General features: G+C 43.5%; 1 protein-coding gene across 4 annotated transcripts in view; it reads left to right on the top strand.

Annotated features, from left to right (window-relative positions):
* Positions 1-23,184, top strand: part of ZNF423 (zinc finger protein 423) — a 305,068-nt gene that overhangs the window by 56,713 nt on the left and 225,171 nt on the right. For 3 of the 4 annotated variants that reach the window (XM_077931524.1, XM_028740205.2, XM_077931523.1), the window contains exon 2: positions 1,413-1,472. The exons of the other annotated variant lie outside the window; for it this stretch is intronic. In XM_077931524.1, coding sequence (XP_077787650.1) covers positions 1,413-1,472 — 60 coding nt within the window. The remainder of the gene's footprint in view (positions 1-1,412; positions 1,473-23,184) is intronic. 4 annotated transcript variants of the gene reach the window in all.

Below are 23,184 nucleotides of genomic sequence, written 5' to 3'. Positions count from 1 at the left end.
GGGCAATAGGCTTCTAGGAAATAAAACAAAATTAATCTAAAGGCCATAACTGCTTTAAGGTCTGATTTCTCTCTCTCTCTATATATAAAATGTCCATTATACCCAGTTGAAATTGTGTGTGTGAATAAACTTAAAAGTGTTGCCGTGGCCTATATGGTAGAATCACAATTTGAGGTTCAGTTAAGAGCCAGAGTGTCTTGTGATCCAATAGCTTGTCTGTATATTTCCTTTGCAAACAGTTTGGACTTTGTATTTGAATTTAGTAAAGCTTCCACTAAACTGGCATTCCACTAAACTGGCATTTTGGCTACTGGTTGCTCTGGCTTTGCTGAAGGGATACCAGTTCATTTGAGATGCAGATTTATTATCTGATGGGGACACACAAAGCTGCCTTGCATAGAGTCAGATCATTGGTCCATCTAAGCTTTTGTCCCTGCTGACTGGCTGTAACCCTGGAAGGTTTCAGACAGGGGTTTTCCCCACCTCTGCCTGAGGACGAGAAGGACTGAACCTGGGACCTTCAGCATGCAAAGCATATCCTCAGCCACTAAGCTGTGGCTATCCTGATTGGAAGAAAATGTGCAAAGTATGTTTAATGTAGGTCAGCTTCAAAATTTTGCGCAGTGCAGCTAAAACGGTTCCCCTTCCCCTCAATTGTTACACTATTAAATCACAAAACAGTAAGGGGTGAACATTTGCACAATACACCCGAAGACTTGCTGGGCCCACTGGGCTGAAATATTGATATGGATCAGGGATCTGATCCCAGCTTCATTTATCCTCAGTTCTCTCTGAGTGATCTGAGAGTGTGGGTGGCCTATCTTGCAGGGTGGTTGTGAGGACGAATAATTCCAAAGTGACTTCAGTGCTCCCCCCCAAATGGTTAGGGATACTCTCATTTTGAAATACTACCCCTCAATGAGGCCAAACTTAGATTCACAAAATGTTTAGGGGTATGCGTACCCCTGCATCCCCTCAGAAAAAAACACTGTGTAGCTTGCATACCTGAAAGCACTGTAGGCAGGTTTTAATAATGACTTGGGTGGGTCGCCGGTCAGATTTTTTTTTTGTTTCCATGTGAGCACATTACCAAATGTTACTGCAGAAATTCTCAGTTTACCTCCCTGGGCTTCCTGTGGTGTAAGGCAAGGGTATCAAATGTGGTGCCCTCCAGATATTGCAATAACTTTTCCATGGAACAGGCTTTCCCAACCTTTTTCCATCTCAGTGTTGTTGGACACCCCTGACCATTGGCCATGCAGGAGCCCATGGGAGTTGGAGTCCCACCACATTGAGAGGGCACCATGTTGGCCACTCAACAGGTCAGCTGTTTTGAATAATGTGTCAGGTCCGTTTCTCTTTTTCCCTGCCCCCTGAAACTTACTATACTTTTCTTCTTCTTCTCTTCTCAGTTGAAGAAGGCGAGTCATCGGATTTCACTTTGAACTGGGACTCGTCCGTGACCCAATCAGGTAAAGGTGGTGGTTGTTTCGTACAGGAAACTGCTTTTTGTGTGTGTTGCATTCCTGCCTTTACTCCCAAACCTATCGGTTGCAACTCAGCTTCTTAGATTGGTTCCATATGTCCAATAAAACCCATTACATACAAAGACTAATATACTCTTATCCTCCCAGGAGCCATTCTTCCTTCTGGTGGGCACATTGAATCGGGTTATGACTTTCTCAGGTATGGCTGCTTTGAAGTCTCCTGCCATGGCCACCGTTGGACCTTCATTCCAATATAATTATAAAAAAGTGACCTTTGATGGGATTTCTCCCCCCCCCTTTCAATCTCAGCGATGTAACGTTTGTGTGCTTTCTGTTTTTTGGGAGAAATTGCAAAGCGGCAGAATGTGTCGCTGTTGATGAATTGATGATTGGTTCATTGGTAAAGGGCCAGGGCTCGCTTTTCTGATGATGTGCAAAGGCTTTGAAATGAAGATAAAGTGTAACGACATTTGAGGTTCTGTGTGCTGGCAAGGTCCAGGACTCCTTCAGTAAATAATGTAATGTAACGGGGTTCTTTGGGGGGAAATCGTTTGGCTCTAACGGTAATTAAATCTTTCTACGGGTGCAGGGAAGGTGAATATGAATGCACAGTAGAATCAAAACAACCCCCCCCACACACAACCTCAGAATGGCTGTAGATCAGGAATAGGTAACATGGTTGCCTTGCAGATGTTGTTGGACACTTTTGTGGAGTGACTTCCAAGGAAAGGTTGCAGTGTTTGATACTCTTTAACTATACAGAAAAAGCAAGTAAGGGACATGACAGAAGTCTATAAAATTATGCATGGCATGGAGAAAGTGGATGGAGAAAATATTTTCTCCCTCTTGCAAATAACACTAGAACTTGCAGACATCCGGTGAAAGTGAATGTTGGAAGATTTGGCATAGATTAAAAAAAGGTACTTCTTCACGCAGTGCATAGTTTAACTATGGAACTAAGACAGGGATGGCCACCAACTTGGATGACTTTAAAAGAGGAATGGAAGAAATTCATGAAGGATAAGGCCATGTTTTGCCTCCACTGTCAGAGGCAGCGTGTTTCTGGATTCCTTTTTCTGGATACCATACAGGAAGGGAGAGTGCACTTGACTTTGCTTCAGGATGAGAACAGAAATCACGCAGCGGCAGTGGGAGGCCCCATTAGCTAAAGTGGTGCTTCAGGTTAAGAACAGTTTCAGGTTAAGAACAGACCTCCAGAACGAATTAAGTACTTAACTCAAGGTACCACTGTATACAGGATTAAAGGCAACCTTGAAATGATTAGCTGTGAGGATATTGCGAACTGTTTAAAAATGTTTTCAGTATTTTAATTCATTGTATTTTATATTTTAATTGTTAGCACCTTTTTTTCTGCTGCTCTGGGTGGTTTTGGGAGGAAGGGTATTAAAATGAAATGGATAAAGTGGCCATTGGCCATGATGGTGGATATATTGAACCTCCATGTTCAGGGGGTAGTTATGGCTCTGAATAACAGTTGCTGGAGAGCATCCTCTGGAGAGTTTTAGGGGCTTCCTAGGGGCATTTGCTCAGGCAATATGAAAACTCAGGTCTCATCCACAATATTTATTTGCTTATTAATAAAATTAGCACAGTGCTTTCAAGTGTTTGAAGCATTTCACCTGAAATCAGATGCACAGCACCCTGTAAGGTAAGTTGATATTGTTCCCCATACTGCAGATGGGTGTGTGTGGTTGAAAGAGAGTAGCTTGCCTGTGGCTACCTAATGAGTTGGTGGCAGGGGCAAGATTCGAATTGGAGACTTCCTGGTTCACAGCTCTCTTTCTTAGCTACTGTATTAAACCAGCACTCCAAGCTACCTCTCATATGCCACCTTTGAAGGCAAGCCCTTCCAGGGAGTCATTCTTTTAAAGTCCCTTTCATCTTTACATTCTTGTTTAGTATCGTTGCACGACTTGTAACCCAGAATATGGTTGCCCCTTTAAGGTGCAACCCAGTGAGCCCCTTTTTATTTGCATGGATAGGTTTGCCTGCCAGCATGCAAAGCGACTCTTTCTCTTTTTCTGAAAGGAGCACTTGCCTACTTTGTGATTTTTCTTTTCTTTTCTGGAATTGTCATGGTGAAGAGCACAGATTAGTTTTGGTTTGCTAGAAAATATTTTACTATGTACACATTCTCCTCTAAGGATCTTATTTTTCAGTTTATGCAAAGCATATGCTGCAGCATATATTTTCCTGGGCCACAACTTCCCTGCACCCGGTATGGCTGTGTTTGAACAACTTTTTTTTACCGTTCTTTTGATGGCGAGTATTTCTGCTCTGAAAACCAACTGCTGGCTGTGAGACAGAAGGCCCCTTTGTGCCTGGAGCTAACAGTGAATTAACAAACAAAATACAAAATTGAAAAAACTTCTGGGTCTCTTACTGGATCTTAATTTCAAGCAGTAGAAGACCAGATTCTCCAGCTACCTTGAATTATATTGAGGGGCAGGCAAACCAACAGCAGGATATGGGAAACCCCCTTGCCCCAATTCAGAACACTCCAATTTGGGTTTTGGGGAACGTTCTTGAAATCTGTGCTCCCCCCCCTTTTTGGAGCAATCCCATGCACACCTAATTTGGGAGTAAGTTCCATTGAGCTCACCAGGACTTGGTTCTGAGGAGAGAAACATGTACTGTAAAGGTAAAGGTAAAGGTACCCCTGCCCGTACGGGCCAGTCTTGACAGACTCTAGGGTTGTGCGCTCATCTCACTCTAGAGGCCGGGAGCCAGCGCTGTCCGCAGACACTTCCGGGTCACGTGGCCAGCATGACAAGCTGCATCTGGCGAGCCAGCGCAGCACATGGAACGCCTTTTACCTTCCCGCTGGTAAGCGGTCCCCATTTATCTACTTGCACTTTGACGTGCTTTCGAACTGCTAGGTTGGCAGGCGCTGGGACCGAGCAACAGGAGCGCACCCCGCCGCGGGGATTCGAACCGCTGACCATGCGATTGGCAAGTCCTAGGCGCTGAGGTTTTACCCACAGCGCCACCCGCGTCCCTAACATGTACTGTAAGATGTACCAAATGTAATGCCCACTCTGTTCACTTCCACACCATACATTTATAGCACATTTAACACACAATTTAAAGAATCTTGGGAAATGTAGTTTGCTAAGGGTACTGGGAATTGTAGCTTTGTTGGTGTGTGTGTGTGTAGAATTCTGCAGCTCCCAGAATTCTTTAGGGGAGGCCATGTGCTTCAAATGTATGGTGTGGGTGTGGCCAATTTTAGAATAATAGAATCATAAGGGACCACAAGGATCATCTAGTCCAACCCCTGCAATGCAGGAATCCTTTGCTGAAAGTGGGGCTCGAACCCATTCTCTACCAACTGAGTTATCCCAGGAGAGCAATAGAGCTGCCAGTGCTCTTTCCTTAGATTTCTCTCATTGTGTGGGAACTGTTGTAGCATGACTTCTTCTCGCATCACCAGAGTACCAGGCCGCTGGAAACTGGGGCCAACAGTGCAGGGTGATGTTTTGGTCTGGGGTTCACCCATGAGGCTGAGAACTTACTGTGACACCCAATGTGGCTATCAATGACTACGAACCATGTTGGCTATGCTCCGCCTCCACAGCTGGAGGCAATAATGCTTCAGAATACCAGTTTCTGGAAAGCACAGGAAGGAAGAGGACTCTTGTGCTCAAATTCTGCTTGCTGGTGTTCCACAGGCACCTGGTTGGCTGCTGTGAGAACAGGATGCTGGATTAGATGAGCCATTGGCCTGATCCAGCAGCCTCTTCTTATGTCCTTATCTACTGCTGCTGTTATTATTAGTATTTATTCATTTTGTAAGTTCTTTATAAAACTTAACAAGTAAGGGTGGCTTTATGGAACTTGCAGGTTCAGGAGCAGACTATCTCTGTTTGTTGGTTTCTTGGGGGTGGGGGTGGGCGAGCTGCCTTCATGCCCTGCTTATCCGCTTCTTGGAAGCATCTGATTGGCCACTGTGGAAAACAGGATGCTGGACTCGAGGGATCTTTTGTCTGATCCAGCAAGGCTGCTCTTGCGTTCTGTGACCTGCATTAGCTACACAATTCATAGCAGTGATTGGCGAAGTTCTGTGCAGGCTGCAGAAACCAAGCCCCTGCCCCTGCCCTTCACCCACCCTGGCTTCTGTGGTTACGCTTGGCATTTCTCCTGCATTTCCAAGCTTTGTTGCAGAGGCTTAAGGACTGCGATTTAATAAAATAAAATAAAAATTCTGCAATGTTAGTTTTGTCTGTGGCTGCAGAACTGCAGAGTCCCCGTAGCTCTGTGGCAATTCTTGGTGTCACCTCAATGATACCAGTTTGTCTGTGTCTGTGCAGGAGGACAGCATGGTGCCCAGCTCCCCACACTCAAGGAGCGATGCATCCGAGTCTCTGAACGTGTGTGCAGTTCAGTCTTCACGCTTTCTGATGTGCAAACAGAGAAAGGGAGTGAAAGGGAGATCCTGTTAATTTAAAACATCTGGCAAAATGATTTGGTTTCGTGGACTTTTTCTTCTTTTTTTGAAGTGGCAGAGGCAATGGCAGGGGAGAGGAGAGAGAGAGCAGAGGGTGCGGGGAGATGTTGTTGATTTGGGCCGGGGCACAAAAATGAAAAGTGAGGCATGTTTATTCCCCCGTTATTGAAGTTCTACATCACTTTGCTGGTGCTAATGCAAACAGGAAGATCATAAAGGAACATAATGAAAGTCTTGCACACTGGGACCATGGGGCTGGTTTCGGTTACTGAATATAGCTTTGGAGACACCCCACGCAATGGAAAGCAACTCCACAGTATTACTCCACTATATATTATGGCTTTTTAATGGTTTCTCCACATCCACCTCTACTCTTGTATAGCTTTTCCATCTTATTCCACTCAGAAGCTTCATGTAATCTTTTTCTTTTTTTATATGCTGCTCAGTACAACCGAACAATATAATTGTGCTTGACTTTTTTTTTAAAAAAAAGTACAATTCTATCACTCAAATCTTATTAAAAAATTAAGGGGTGTCGATATCATTTTTTGTGTGTGCCTCATTACAACCCAGTGACAGTATCCAGAATAATAGATTGGGAGGGGCACACAAGGGGCAGGTTTTTGGTGGGGTAGGGTAGAGGTTTGCCCTGCATGTTAGATTGCTGTAAGAGCAATAAATTAGATTTTATGTTAACACTTGCTTGCTAAACGTATTTTCCTTTGGAGTATCTCTCATAGATTTCAATCGTATAACTTTCAAGTAACCATGTTCAGGACTGCAAACATCATTTTCCAGTGCTATTTTTCTAGAAAAAGAGGTGCTGGAACTCACCATGAGCACCTACCTTGTTCTATTGTAATGGCAATGACGACCACCTAAGAGGTGCCAGAACTGAGTTCCAGCTAAAAAAAAGCTGTTATTTCCTGTTTATGATGCTGTTATAATTACTAATTGCGGGAGAGGATAGTGTTTTTCTTTTAGGTAAATGCAGGGGTCCAGCAGTGGGGAGTCAGCTGTGTCGTGGGGGTGGGGGTGGGGAGTACCACTTATATTATCACTTTTTACTCTTGGCTATTTCTTACTGTACATTTCCATCTAAGGTCGTACCTTGGAAGTTGAACGGAATCCGTTCTGGAAGTCCGTTCAACTTTCAAAACATTCGGAAACCAAAGCGCTGCTTCTGATTGGCTGCAGGAAGCTCCTTCAGCCAATTGGAAGCTGCAGAAGCTCCATCGGACATTCAACTTCCAAGAATTGTTCAAAAACAGGAACATTCACTTCTGGGTTTTGATCGTTTGGGAGCCGATTTGTTCGAGAGCCAAGGCGTTTGAGATCCAAGGTACGACTGTATTTCAACTGGAATTACAGGCTCAGGGTGGTATTCCGCTAGGTTTTACTCAGAGTAGACCCACTGAAATGGACCTAATTTAGTCATGCTAATTTTAGTGGGTCTACAAAGAGTAAAATCTAGCTGAATACATAACATTTTATTTAACCAATTATCAATTAGCAAACTTTTATTATTACTATTTTAATAATTTCATTTGTTAGATGCCTACTACAAAAATGTTTCAATGCAACTTGCAGTACAAAAATTACATTGCAATACAAAGTAAGGTTTAAGAACGACAATAAGCACTGAAAATTATCATTGACCAATTCTGAAAGCATCAGACAAAAACCCCACTTCCCTCCAGCCACGTGATCAAGAAATAAATTTGCCAGCTGCAGCACCCACAGAGATATTCCCATGCATTGTCCAGTCATTGCAGTGGAGGAGAGGGAATTGTAAAAAGAGCCAAATTCCAAGATCATGACACAGCAATGCTTGAGAAATGTAGGGAATGGGTGCACAGATGCCTTGCCTAGCCTAGGGCTGAGTTGACCTGAGTCTTGCTCAGTTGACTTAAAAAGAAAATAGAATTGCGAACATCAAGCAACATGTTCTAAATTTACAGGCAGGATTGCATACGCAGGATCACTTAACATAGCCTTAGCTATGTCTAAGCTGTGTAGGGGTGTTGAGTATGCGTTGCTGTTTTTATCAAAGCTTCCTGTCTATGGAATGCTCTCCCTAGGGAGGCCTGTCTGGTGCCAACTTAGTCATTGTTTTGCCCCTAGGCAAAGGTGGTGTTGTTTCCCTGGGCATTTCGGCAGCTACAATGATTGGATGTTTTAATATGTTTATGTATTTTTATTATTGCATGGCCACTGGTCCCATCACCTCCTGGCAAATAGAAGGGGAGGAAATGGAGGCAGTGAGAGATTTTACTTTCTTGGGCTCCATGATCACTGCAGATGGTGACAGCAGCCACGAAATTAAAAGACGCCTGCTTCTTGGGAGAAGGGCAATGACAGGCCTAGACAGCATCTTGAGAAGTAGAGACGTCACCTTGCCAACAAAGGTCCGTATAGTTAAAGCCATGGTTTCCCCAGTAGTGATGTATGGAAGTGAGAGCTGGACCATAAAGAAGGCTGATCGCCGAAGAATTGATGCTTTTGAATTATGGTGCTGGAAGAGACTCTTGAGAGTCCCATGGACTGCAAGAAGATCAAACACATCCATTCTTAAGGAAATCAGCCCTGAGTGCTCACTGGTAGGACAGGTCGTGAAGCTGAGGCTCCAGTACTTTGGCCACCTCATGAGAAGAGAAGACTCCCTGGAGAAGACACTGATGCTGGGAAAGATGGAGGGCACAAGGAGAAGGGGGCGACAGAGGACGAGATGGTTGGATAGTGTTTTCAAGGTTACCAGCATGAGTTTGACCAAACTGTGGGAAGTAGTGGAGGACAGAGGTGCCTGGCGTGCTCTGGTCCATGGGGTCACGAAGAGTCGGACACGACTAAACGACTAAACAACAACAACTCACTTCGTGCATTTCATAGGGACTTCTTGTTGTGACAAGCAATACATAAATCCAGTAAACCTAATGCAGAGCAGGGGTGGACTTAGGTCATTTTTGGTAATATAGCGCCTTGAGCGAGGCCAAAGTTTGGCTCCACCAAATAGATCTTCTCAATTTTGGACCCCCTCGGCTCTGCATCCTAAGCCCTAAATCCAATGCTGCACAAGGCATATGAATAAGTGCTTTTCTGGATCTGATTAAGGTCCAGCCCCTTTGGTTTCTTTTAAAAAATTCTAGCAACCAGGAGATGTTGCCTCCTCCACGAGAAATTGGTCGGTGCTTCATCTGTGGATGGCAGTGAACAAACCGGAAAACTTTCAGTAATTTAGGGAAAGGAGTGGTGAGACAACATTTAGGAAGAGGGACAATGCAAGACTTGTATTCACCAGGCCAATCATGGGAAGGCTTAACAGGGTGGGGATTTCAAGTGAAGATTCCCCAAATGGCTACAGATCACAAGATCCTACACACATTGTTGAAACAGCTTTATGCTGAATCAGACCTCTGATACATCTTTCTAGGTGTTAAAAATTCTGAGGGCCGATTTTCTCCAGATCAACCTTCATAGTCTCTTGGTTCTGCTACCTGAGATTTGTTGTCACTAGAGATTCTAGATCTCTAGATTCTAGATCTCTAGTGGGGCTTCCCTCTTACAAAGCTTGTGCCCCACTGCTGAGCTGTAGGCCTTCCCTGTGTTGTGATGGTGCCATTTTATTGCGCTGGCATCTGTAACAGATGCATACAGAAAGCATCCAAACTGGAAGCAGCAGCAGTTTTGGTTGCAATCCATGGAAATCTGAATTGGGATGAGATTGACTCGGACACATGCTTTACCATGGGGAAACCCTAGTATTGCAATGGACCCCGAGTTTGCTGTGGCTTTGCTTCTATGGGGTACTTGTATGATGACAGTGTATTTGTGCAGTCCCCAATGTTAGGAATGTAACCTCGACTGAGCAAATGTCTTGTGCCAATGTTTTCTATATGTTTCCTTGGAGCCTGTTCTTTCCAGCACTGTGCAGTGCAATGCAGCCATGGTGGTCTTTCAGTTCACATGCAGAGCTTATAAAATGTGGCCTTCTGGAGTTTACAGTCTCAGCAGGACCAGAGAGGCAGCCTCAGATAGCTTGCTGTGAGTGGAGGTTTAAGAAAGTTTACTGTATGGTTGAAGATGTCGTAATGGCCACCAACTTGGATGGCTTTGAAAGAGAACAGGGGAGATCCATGGAAGATAAAGCCATCAGTGGCTACTAGCCTTGATGGCAATGTTCTACCTCCATTGTTGGAGGCAGTATGCCTCTGAACAATTGCAAGTGGGAGGAGCACTATTGCACTGCAGTCCTGCTTGCAAGTTTGCCATGGGGATCTGCTTGGCTACTGTGAGACCAGAATGCTGCGCTAGATGGGGGTTTGGCTTGATCTAGCAGGGCTTTCTCTTAACCTTATTTTCCATCTGAACTTTAGCAATGTGATTACTGATTTCTGACTCTTTGTTTGAAACAATAATGAGCTAGATGGACCCATGGCCTGGCTCTTAATGAGGATCTCAGGGTCTGGATGGCTTATGAATGTGTGTGTTGTTGTTTTTCTAATAGCCACATTGTGGTTTTAGTTTCAATGGACAGAATGGTATTCTCTTTGTGCTTGCTGCGACTTAAGAGCTCTGGCTTTCTATTAAATAGTGGTTCAGGAACATTTTATTGTTTAAATACACCAACATCTTACCCGGGCAGGAGGTTGTTTTCCCAGAGGGTGTGTGCGATAGAGCTTGAGTTCACCTACTCTTTTCACGACACAACAATTGTACAATGTACTGCTTGCGTGCACATTTGATGCGAGTCACCAACAAAGGGGTAGGCTAAGGAAGGAGGTGTCAGGGGAGACTCCTGAAAAGATGATGGCCAAGGAAGCATTTGCTGGTCAGAGTTTGTAAAAAAAGAAAGAAAAAGAGGTTTTTAAAAGCCCCCCCCCCTAAGATTTAATAGTTGTCTGGCCAGCTTATTGCATTGCACTGCTACATGGTTGTTGTAATATATCACGGGTGCATTATCTTGAGGAGCAACAAGGGACATGTTAAAGAAGCAAAGAAGTCTTACTAAATATATAGAGAATTTAAGGCATTTTTAAAGACTTACGGGAAGTTTAAAGATATATACAGCTTGCTGGGGAGTTTCTCATTAGCTTTCGTAGGCAGCCTTTGGAGAGTGGGGTGGGGGATAAAAGGTTCAAAACAGTTATTTAGTCTTTTAATATTGATGAACATTTGAGTGCCTTTCTTGTTCATATTCATAAGAATGATATCACAGACTCAAAGCCATAAATGTAGAGGTGGTGGTTGTTGTTTGCACCTCCTTCCCCACTATGGAGTAGGCGTTATGTTAAGACATATTATTATATTGTTGGGGAAAAGGGAGAAAGTGGCAAGGTCTTTCGCCTTGTCCTTTTTTGCAATAATACGAATAATAAGAAGAAGGTGATTTTCTGCTGGATCAAAGCATTATTATAGCTGGAACATTTATATGTGTTTTGTAATTTTGATGTGCCTGTTTGTATGGAAAATGGTTATGCATGCTGATAAACAGTTTGTTTTTATGTATGCATTTCTGCTTGGGAATGCTAATGATTTAAGTGGTATATAAATGCGAAAAGTAAATAAACAATCATTTTTTGTGCAGTTTCAATGGATAGCCAGTGACCACAACTTTCTTTGGGCTTTGGAACCATCAGGACCTCACAATTCTGGCCTGCTGTGTTTATTTTATCTCCCCCCCTTAAATTTATATCCCACCTTTTTCTGTTATGGCACGCAGTTGTTGTTGTTCTCTGTTCGACTTCTTAGTCATGTAATAGAAAATTTAAAAGTCTCTAAGCGACTTACAACAAAAAAGGCATAGTATAAAAACAGCCATTACTCAAGATGTCACCCATCTAGGCTCTGGGCAGACCCCAACCTGCTTAGCTTCAACAAGGCTGTGGCTTCATTTGCCTTCAGACCATACCAGGCTATTCTGCATCTTCTCTTGAGAGTCAGCATCTACAACATTTGATCTCCTTACACTGGGCCTACCACTTTTGGCTCTGCTGTTTCCACATCTTCCTTCCACTACAGCAGGGGTGGGGAACTTGAGACCCTCCAGATGTTGTTGTATTCCAGGCCCCATTAGCCCTTGACAGGCTGGCCAATGGTCAGGCCTAATGGGAATTGCAGCACAAAGACACCTGGAGGGCTACAGGTGTCTCTATCCTTTCTCTGTAGCAACCCTCACACCCACTGTGCTACTTCACAATAAGGAACTGTCTTTCTTTCAGTGTGTTCTTATGAAAATGATTTCTCAGTCTCCAAGTAGGACCCATGTTCTCCAACCCACCCACCCACCCACCCACCCACCCACCATTCAGATAGGTGAGTGGTTTCCCTTAGTTGCATGCCTATAGAAATGAAATTGATCATCACCTCAAATCTGAAGGAAGCGGGGATATGTGGGGTACCTCTGCTTGTTCAGAGGGTCCATTGGGTTGTGTAAACAAATCTGAGGCTGAAAGAAACAGATGTGGCTTTCTGTTTCTGGATAACCGGTCGTGTAAACAAGCTACCACCTTGCTGCCGTTGATTCCATACGCCCAAGTAATCTGCCGCCTTCCTGCTGTGGTCCTGCCAGTAAGGTGGTTTACCTGAGTTCAAACACTGCTTTTGTCAGTGAGCCGGTCTTTTAATCAGGAGGAACAGAAAATCCTGCCCACGAGGTATGGTTTAATTGCTTCATGCAACTCAATACAGCTGAGATTGCTAGTTACAGCCACATATTTCTCTTGTTGGATTTCACTGCTGGGCAAGGGCAAATTGTTTTGACCTGTGCGTGTGTTTATAAAGTTAGTATAGTTAGTGAGGAAAGTTTTGGACCGGGAAGGCATGAGCTCAGACAGACATGAATTTTGGTAGGTAGACTTGAGCAAGCCCCTTACACTTAGTCTGAATTATCTCCCGTGGGTTTTTTGTGAGGATAAGGTAGGATAATTGCAGTTATAGCTAATAAGCATCCATCCCTAAAGTCATGTAGGAAAAAATCATGACCACATCACAAAGTATTCTATGGCAATAGCAAAAGTATATACACTGTTTTAATTACAGGCATGATGTTGAAGCAAGCCTATTTTTGACACAAAGGTGAAGCAGGTGTAGTCAACTGTCATTAGCTGAAACTATGGTTTATTAACAAGCCAGGATAATATCACCTTTATTTGCATCTTTTTCCGCCTCAACTTCTGTGGATCATGTGATGCATCCTGGCTGTTACTCAAAAATGTCATTTGGTGTTTTGCCAGCACTTGTTAGTGTTAAACACCAGGCAACTTTTTAATTGCCTGTGCTCTTTTTTTAAAGGTAAAATTAGCAGCTTTCATTTTCAAAGACCAACTACAGAACAACAAACCGTGGTTAGTTTGTGTTTTCTGCTCTTCTTCCCACCTTGTATATCTCTATCTCTGTTGGCTGCAGCAAAGGAATATTCATTTCACTGTGATTTCCATGGCACGGTTTCCCTTTTTGTTTGTTAAGGCGTTGGAACCTGACTGAGAAATAGCACTTCTGTATTTATTTATTTTTTTAAAAACCCTTTTAAAAATCCTCTTTTCTTTCATCTTAATTTTGCACATCACTAATTCTTAACAAATCCACAAAATATGACACTTTTATATTCAGCAGGCGACAGTTTTCCTTCCCTGTTACAAAATGTAGGTGATCATCCAAGCCAGTATTAGACACTTGTATCCTTCAAGCAGCCTTTGTGATTGCACCTTCTTGGGGTCTTAGCCAGCCAACGAGTCTTTAAGGTTTGGAATGCACCATTTAAGCAACAACAACAAATTTATGCATAGTTTTATTACATTAAAAAAAATCTCCATAAAATTGCAAAGAGCAAACGTGAACAGTAAAGAAAATGGCAAACAATGGGGCAAAGCATGTCAATTCATAATGCCATTAAGAAAATCAAAGCCAAAAATAAATAAGCAAATAAAGATGAGGGGGTGGGGAGAGAAGGGGCCATAAAGGAAAGGGGAGGGAGGGGATATGCCCCTGAGAGCCCACAATGTGTACAGATCATGCAAACAGCTCTATGCAGGAACCCCAGGTATCAGAGTATGTAGTCTCTTTATGCTACCAAACAAAGGTAGCCCTTTCGTGATTGTGGCATCTCCCCTTTCATACACTGCAAAGGAAAGAAGGTTCTCTGGCTGATGAACAATTGGGGGAGCCATTCAATTGTTCCAGTGTTGTAAGGTCAATCTCTTGGTCACCAATAAAACATGCAGGATCCAGTTGCAGCATCTCTCTGTCAAAGATGCAGCCAGATTTATACTGGGAGAATGGACGAACTGTTCAATCAACTTTAATGCTGCTGTATTACACAATGGTTGCATTAGCATGTCATGCTGAAGTATTATTTACTGCAGCCTTCCTCAACCTTGTGCTCACCACATCCCCATCGGTCCTGGTTGGCGTGGCCATTTATTAGGGATGATGGGAGTTGTAGTTGAACATCTGCTGAGCACTAGGTTGGGGACGCTTGGTGTAGCAAGATGCACTTGAGCAGGAAGGAGCTACTGTGAGCCACAGCCGGGATTGTGGTTTATTCCTAATTATGGCTTTTTCAGAAGGGGACCAGATTTTGTGATATTGTGGTGAGACAAACAGGGAAGGTGAAAGTAAACACAGCAGAAGGCATTATTCCAGCAGTGCAGGTGTGGGAAAGCATACAAGCCCCCAACCCTTGCAGTGGCTCTTTTCTGCTTGACCATGTTTAGCTAAACCATGGTTTAGCACATGGGTCGGCAAACTAAGGCCCGTGGGCTGGATCAGGCCCAATTGCCTTCTAGATCCGGTGTGCGGACGGTCCAGGAATTCAGGCAGCCGGCATAGTGTGTGATGGTTTTTGCGACTCAGCCAGGCTTGGGGGTCAAAAGTGAGGTGGGTGACTGCTCAAGACAAGCCCCTTCTTTGTCCGTTGTGCACGCATCAATCTTTTCTTCCAGGGTGGGGGGTGGGAAAGAGGGAAAAGGAGCCACAGTTTGGATTTCCACCATGGAGCTGCCGGTGACTGACCTCAGGAAGGGCAGTTGCGGGGAGTGCCTGGGCGGCTGCCCTCTGAATCAGTTCTGCGCTCTGCTGGGGAGGCTGCTTGTTAGCTACATGGTGCAAGCCATGGAAAGGTAAATAGCTGCCACCACCTCGTCTTCCCTCACACAGGGAAAAGAACATTTTTGCTTGAGCGGCGCTGGCCTGACTTAGTGTGGCCAATGGCTTTTCCCTTCACCCACACATGCGCATACGCACTACAGGGCTGGCAGCAATGGTGCACCTACCTCAGCCCCCCACCCCCCTTTATGAGAGAAATAATAACTGTCAACGCGTAAAACGCAAAGGAAGCAGTGTGGGTGTATGAGGGAACCCCCCCAAAAAAAATCACATTTGGGCAACGTTGGGGTTGGTCCCAATAAGGGCTTTTGCCAAAAATGCTGGTCATAATCATGACAACATATAGTCCGGCCCCCCACAAGGTCTGAAGGACAGTCGACCGGCCCCCTGCTGAAAAAGTTTGCTGACCCCTTGTTTAGCATGACCTGCAAACCACGAATAGAGAAAATGTGCATCTGTGGTTAAATGAGTTTAATCAGAGCTTTTTAAAAAAACAAAATTTGACAACCCATTCTGATAGTAACTGAATTGCAGCAGTGTAGAGATTCCACACTTTAGTGCTCCAACATGTATCTGATGCTCTATGTGTGCAAGCTGCCCTGTTTTTCTCTCAAATGTGGAACGCACTACAGATGCTGTGGGAAGTTAGAGACAACGGAGATTCTAAGAATGACGCACCATGCAATGTGGGATAGGTTGGACTTTGTATGGAATAATGGAAGTCTAGCTGGCTTCTTCAGAACTTGCTACTATTTCCAAGCATACTGTTTCAGCTAGAGTAAAAACAAGCTCCTAAGCTGTTAGTGTATACTTTCCACAAGATATAAAGAATGGACTGTAAGATGAAGACTTCAACCTGGTGTATTAAAAGTAGCTCAGGAGGCTTGTAGTAGTTTTGCAGATCAAGCTGATTTCCATGCCAGCAAGCACCAATTGTAACAAATAAAGTTCTTATTTATGGAAGTCCACTTGATGGCTACTCCCTCTAAAGAGTCTTTAGGGTTGGATGTCATGTAGGAAGATATTAACTGTCTGAATGGATCTAAGATTTTCCAAATATCTGTGCAAGACCTCAACTGATGTTTCTGTTGAGTTTCTGCCAAGAAGCCCAGGTGCATTTCATGATATTAAATCCACCCTTGTAACCAGGGCATCTGCATATTGAGAGATATTTCAGTGCTGTGTACTTGAAAGTGGGTCTGATGAATACTTCTTCTTACCTAGGAATATATTGGCAGTTGTTACAGGTCCTTGCCCAGAGCTTATAATTATCAGTTGAGTGTCTGAGATGCTTGAGTTGGGTGGCTAACCATAGTGGGCTGCTGATCAATGCAACATTGATCAGTAGAATCATACTTTGTTGCAGGGGTCAGCAAACTTTTCCAGCAGGGGGCCGGACTATATTTTTTTTTGGGGGGGGGGGGAATTGGGATTGGGAAGAGGATGTAGGTGGGGAGGATGGGAAATGTCCGTTCTGCAGTTTCTGAGAGTCTTAGCTTATTTAAGAAGATTCATAGACCACTTTTTTAAAATAAAAAAACCCCAGTCAGCAGTTCTCAACCTGTGGGTCCCCAGATGTCGTTGGACTACAACTCCCATCATCCCTAGCTCAGGGATGATGGGAATTGTAGTCCAACAACATCTGGGGACCCACAGGTTGAGAACCGCTAGGAGGTCTATACAATATAGTATAAAATAGTAATAAGAAAAGACCATCAGACTTTACAAAACAAGTAGACATTATAAAATTATCAGTCAACAACATTTCCAGACAAATATGCTAACAAAAACATTTTTAGCACTTGTGGAAAATATTACAACAACACTAAGGAGATCATTTCTACACAAGTGCAGATCAAGCATCACATATTTTGGGATACAACTAATTAGGTTAATATCTGGTACAAAAAGGTCTCAGATTACTCTACACAGCATGTTGGGATGATTATGAGATTATGGTAATTGTAGTCCAACCACTTCTGGGGACCAACTCATGGTTGAAGAACATTGCTCTAGACAACCAAACTGGTTTAGAGGCAAGCTATGAGCTCCTTGGAGAAAAAAGTGGGATATAAATTCAATCAACCCATTTCTCTTTTTTTGTAGGTGCAGGGGGGAAATAGTTTTTGTGTTTTGCCTTTTTAATGCAGTAACTGCGTTAAAGTTTTCCTTTGCTTTTGCCTTTAAGTTTGCCATTCCAGAATTATATTTTAGGGAGCAAGGCCAATTGTGAAATAATACTGCAAGAGGTATCCATTTAGTTATTTACTTTTTGGGGGGTGGGGGCGGAAGCAAATCTTCGTCCTAAAAGACAGGTTTAAACCCTGCTTTCATCACATGCTTCAAGGGAGAGAGAGAGAGAGAGAGAGAGAGAGAGAGAGAGAGAGAGAGAGAGAGAGAGAGGGAGCTTGCCTTTTTTGCCTGTAAGATAAGATTACTTCCTGTGACTGAATTTTAGTTCATATCTGGACAAGCCCAGCAGAAAATGGAATGTTTTTCCTTTGAACAACTAAGCTGTTAGCTGGAGTGACAGAAGATCCCCTGGGTTCCGTGTTCTGTTAGAGACTGACATCCTGTGGCCGCATCACCTTAAGGACATGGAGGACTATGAAAAATTTAATTCTTTCTGAAGTGGCTCTTTCAGACCCCACAGCTGTGCCGAGGTTCTTCAGTACGCTCCCATCTGTCATGGAAACAGACGTCCCATAAATCGATTCTTAACGTCCCTTGTGGTGTGGTTCTAGAGGTGTTCACAGCTTGCTGAGGGAGCAAAACTTTTCCTTGAACAGTCATCTGGCATGTTCTGTTGATGCAGTAGTGCATTTGTGGCCTGGATTAGAAAGAGGCTTTAGGAAATGGACCTTTTGCTGGGAGAATCAACCGCTGGGCAATTTTCTGCAACAGAAGGAACAATGCCAGGAGAGTTGGACAAAGATGCCAGTGGTTCAGAGACCTGCTATTTGCCTGTAGACGCCAAGGATTCATTTAGCATAAAAATGTGAGCTGCCTCAAGGGCGCGTGTTAGACCTCTGTCCCACCCGAGCCGGGAAGCTGAGGTCAAGGAACGGTTGGAATTGCAGCAGCAGAGACCATTCTGTATGCAATTTAAGGGTTAATTCTGTTAATGCTGAGGTCAGCTAGCCAAGCACAGGGACTGCTGGAGGTGCTGCTTTGCAACCATCCAAGAGGGGCATGATCTTTGCTGAGGTGGCACATGCTCTGATTGGCTATATATTTGGTTGGTTGACTTCCTGTTGCATACAAGGCCTGACCTAAGAAAGACAAAAGCATGCCTATTCCTTTCTCCTCCAATTATACTGTTTTTGTTCAGTTTTGCTTGGTAAAGTGTTATTAGAACTTTTCTCTCTGGGCTCCATCTGTGTTATTTAAGTGACTTTGCAGGTCAGAAATCAGTGCTGATTAACCAACTAGGCATCAGAGTAGATAAACAGCAGAAACCAGAACAAAAGACACGCTGGATGTTGGAGCACAGGGGAAAGCAGGAATGGCAGGTAGGGAACAAGTCAGAAGATGGAGCTGAGGGTGATGATGAAAAGCAGGAAGACTTCCCTGTTTAGGAAAGTCCAGACAGGAAGCACTCTTTATGTCCAGGATATAGGATTCCCTTCAAGGAGTGCCAGGTCTTTTTTCTGGTTAGCGCTCTTCTAGCAAGGAGCATGACAAAGCTGGTAAGGACCAAACTCCTACTGACCATTTTGAGGCTAGATTTGCTACATGTCCAGAGCCTGTGTTCATGTACTTTATGGTATATTCCCTCTGTGTGGTCCAGTACACAAATAGTTTGACCTCACTGCTTGCTTCTGGTTGACATGATGCTTTAGGGATCTGTCCTGCTAGAGGTGTCCTTTTACGAGTAGACTCCTCTGAAAGTTGGCTCCTCTGAAAGACCACTTGCCCATTTCTTTCCCTTCGGCAAGCAAGTTGATATGGAAAGAGCTTCTTTGAAGTCGAAAGGAAGAAGAAACACTGCTCTAATATGGGAAGATGGGAAACACAAGGCTCATTCTATCAGCTTTGCCAAAAGACCAGCTCCATCAGGCATCTCCTATCCCTGAATGGTGCCAGCTGGTCATTTATATGAACAACTGCTTAAGAACTGATGCCTGAGTTTGACTTTTTCCTCTTCCCTCCCTTTCCCTTTTCCCTTGTGCGTCATGTTTCTTTTCAGATTGTAAGCCTGTGGGCAGGGACTGTCTTGTTTTAATGGATTGCATGTAAACCACCCTGGGGGGCTTTTTGGCTGAAGAGCAGGGTGCACATGGTCTAAATAAATAAATATACTGATGATTCCATCCTCGTTTTCCCTGTTCTTTTGGAGCGAGAGGCCTTTCCAAATCTTGGGAGTCTTTTGTCCTACAGATTTTCCTCTTTAATTCTGGTTGCATTCAAAGAACCTGCATTCCACTTCTCCTTGCAGAATGGCTGCTCCCTGTGAGGTTGGTTATTGCCACAGCTTGCGAGCGTAACAGGAGGAAGGCTCATCTCCCTTTCTCGGTTTCCTTTTCCTGACAGCAGCTGCTTTTCTGCAAGTTTTGGTTCCTTCTTTACTGTTTCCCCCCCGCCCCCCCATACAGTGGCCAAGAAAAGGGATGAGTTCAGATGAAAACCGTAGGTTTTTTTTGGATACAAATTAGATCTGTTGTTCTAGGAAGGCCCGAGGGAGCATAACTAGCAATAACGGGATGAACTTGAAGCACAAGAAACCTTCGGCTGAGTATTAGGAAATCATTCCCGGTAGTAAGATTGAATGGACTGGGATAATCTCCCATTGCTGAGGTCATTTTCCAGCAGGACCAGGCAGAAACCAGCAACAAAACACTTGAAAACAGAGCTTCAGAAAATATCTTTAAACTGGCAGGGTGTCTGAATGAAGCTTGGTGTATCTCTTGATGGTTGAATACAGGGAGCTGCCCATCGACCCTGCGCACCCAGATAATGCAGTGTCTTTCGGTGGCTCAAGAAGAGCCAGATTTGGGAAAGGGATGTATCTCAGAGATAGGGCACATGTTGTTCACGCAGAAGACCCCAGGTTGAATCCCTGGTATCTCTGGGTACTTGCAAAGCAGTTGCCAGTCTGTCTATACAAGCAGTGGACATCCTGGTGCCCTCCAGATGTTGTTCGGCTCAAAACTCCCATCAGCTCCAGCCAACATGGCTTTGGACAATGCAACTCTAGTCAATAGGAACAAACCAACATCAGTTTTAATACTGGTTTTAAATTTTGCTTCCTATCTCCTTGCATATGTGAAAGAGAAGGAAGAGAAGAGAAGTAGAAGTATGCAAGGTCAAAGTTCATTCATGCTTGTTGATGTTGTGGGAAACCATGGTTGCTCATTACATCTGAACCAGGCCATAGTGTAGTTTTCTAGACAGACCCTTATTGATTTTACATGGAACAATTACATATTGTAAATTACCCTCATTGTGGGCCCAGGTGCAGTGAGCCTTAGGTTCTCGGGGCAGGGGTGTAGGAAGCAATAACAACAACATGACAACAACTTGGGATTGAAATGGCCACAACTTTATTGATTACAGCTGTCAGTAGGCTTTGGCATAGGCACTGGGCCATTTCGACAGAATTTTTCTCTGCAGAAATGGTAAGTGGTCTTTATGGCATAGAAAAGTTTTAAGAAAGTAGTGGTACCTCAGGTTACAAACGCTTTGGGTTACAAACGCTTCAGGTTACAGACTCCGCTAACCTGGAAGTAGTACCTCATGTTAAGAACTTTGCTTCAGGATGAGAACAGAAATTATGCTTCGGCGGCACAGCAGCAGCGGGAGGCCCCATTAGCTAAAGTGGTACCTTAGGTTAAGAACAGTTTCAGGTCAAGAACGGACCTCTGGAACAAATTAAGTTCTTAACCCGAGGTACCACTGTACTAACACACCATCAACTACATGCTTTCCTAAATAATCCAACAGTAAAAGGAGCGGCCACTAGGCCCTTGACCACCTCTGAAAGCCTTCTTTTTGTCCGCAGATGGACATGGTAGAGGGATGACATCCGCAATATACAAAATACTGCTCTTCTTGATCCTTTTTTAAAAAATCCTTGTGTTTGTTCTTTCCTTGTCACTTAACAGCCAAATTACATTAGCGAGGCATAAGTATCAATAAACTGAAGGCTCTCACCCTCATCAGTCATAAATTGCTGGCGATACTTAAGCAAATGAAGGCAACAATTCATTTTAAGAGCACATCGTTCAGTAACATTCAGATTTAATGCCACTCTGACTCAGTGTTTTGTTGCATTGCTGATGCATCTTATTTCTGAAAGAACTGCACTTAAAAACTAGAGATTTATGCAGACCTTCCCCTACCCACAAGTTCTAATTCCATCACAACAGACATATCACCAAAACAAAGGGATTTCCCTCCCCCTCCCAAACCTTCGCTTTTATTTGGCTCATGTGCCCTTGGAGGCATCTTAGGAAAGATCAGCTTTTAATTAACATTTTTGAACTTTAGTCCAGTACACATCCCTTTTAATCCCAAGCAGAGGAATTTTCTAGTTCAATTCTGTCACGTTATGGTAAGACCCACCAAGGTTAACAATTTGGACTAAGGGCCCAAACACAGCTAGATTTTATTTTTTATAATTAAAAAACAACTGACGGATGTATAGTTTGTTGAAAAGTGAAGTATTTTTATCATGTATCAGAATAATAAACTATAGGCTAATGTAAAACTGTATGAAATTTATAATAATACACAAATGACATGCATTTTCACTGTATCATAAGGCTAAAAACCTTCCCCAGTTTTGCCATCACATTAATCAACTAAAGCTTTGGTTCTTTAACTGATGGAGGACAATTTTAAATGAGTAAACTACTTATGTTCAATTCCTAAGGGCATTTTGATTTTGGCATTTAACCATATTGGAACAGGAAATGTTGACTTTCCTTCTACCAAACATTGGACATTGTCCTGCTATCCCTGCCCCCACTCTCTTAAAGAGATTGTGACATGCAAATTTGTTTACGCTTGATTGACTAATCTGTTAGAATGAAGGCAAAAGATCAATCAACTAAGAAAACCTCACAACATCATTAGGGTCGACAACTAGCAATTCCTTCTATTACCAGTGGTTCAAGTGTGGCTGAATGCCATTGCTCATGTAGCAAACATGGTAACCTGCATGCATCAGGCTCAAGGAAACGGGGGGACACAGAAGACCTCAGGGCGTATGGCCCCAAAATGGTGATTCAGGCTGAAAAAGAAAGCTAGATGGAATGGCATGAAGCATCCTGGAAGCATACATAGCTGGCTCGCTGGCTACTTGGAACAGTGAACAGGAGCATTCTACACTGCAAAATTTTGTTGCTGATCCCACTTGTTAATATAGTTTATTAATCTGTGAATGCAGAATACAAAACTGTGCATGCTGGGCTTGGTTTTCTTTTACAAACTTTGTTTTCTTAAAAAAATAAAACCTCTTTTCATAGGCTTCCCTAACATTCCTTTTGACTAAATTATCTACTACTGTACATCTTAATCTCATTTCCCCCTATTTTTAAATCTCACCAAATGACTTTTGCAGTAACCATTGCAGAAAGCCAGCAGTAGCCAAGGTTAAGGTTGGACATTTAATACAAATAGTTTTAGTGATCAAAAAGACTCACTCTGACATGACATGCATGTTGGAGATTCACCAATCTACTCCAAAGCTGAGATCTACAAGTTCTATATGCTCTCCAGGGATCACAAATTCACTTTACAGTGGTACCTCGGGTTAAGTACTTAATTTGTTTCGGAGGTCCTTTCTTAACCTGAAACTGTTCTTAACCTGAAGCACCACTTTAACTAATGGGGCCTCCCACTGCCGCCGCGCCGCCGGAGCATGATTTCTGTTCTCATCCTGAAGCAAAGTTCTTAACCCGAGGTACTATTTCTGGGTTAGCGGAGTCTGTAACCTGAAGCGTATGTAACCCGAGGTACCACTATAGCTACTTTTTGTTTCCAGGCATGGATAGTGTGAATCTATTCAGTGTTGAGGGGAGTTTTATCAGCGTGGGAATTCCCCAACCCCCTTCTGAGTGGGGAAGGTGCAAATATTTGGGGCTTATTCTTGACTTTTTGTATGAGAAAATGAATGACTGTAAT

The sequence above is a fragment of the Podarcis muralis genome, chromosome 7, assembly GCF_964188315.1.
Source record: "Podarcis muralis chromosome 7, rPodMur119.hap1.1, whole genome shotgun sequence".
In the NCBI taxonomy this organism is placed as follows: domain Eukaryota; kingdom Metazoa; phylum Chordata; class Lepidosauria; order Squamata; family Lacertidae; genus Podarcis; species Podarcis muralis.
Note: the sequence above shows the minus strand (reverse complement) of the source record. Positions and strands in the feature narration are given on the sequence as shown.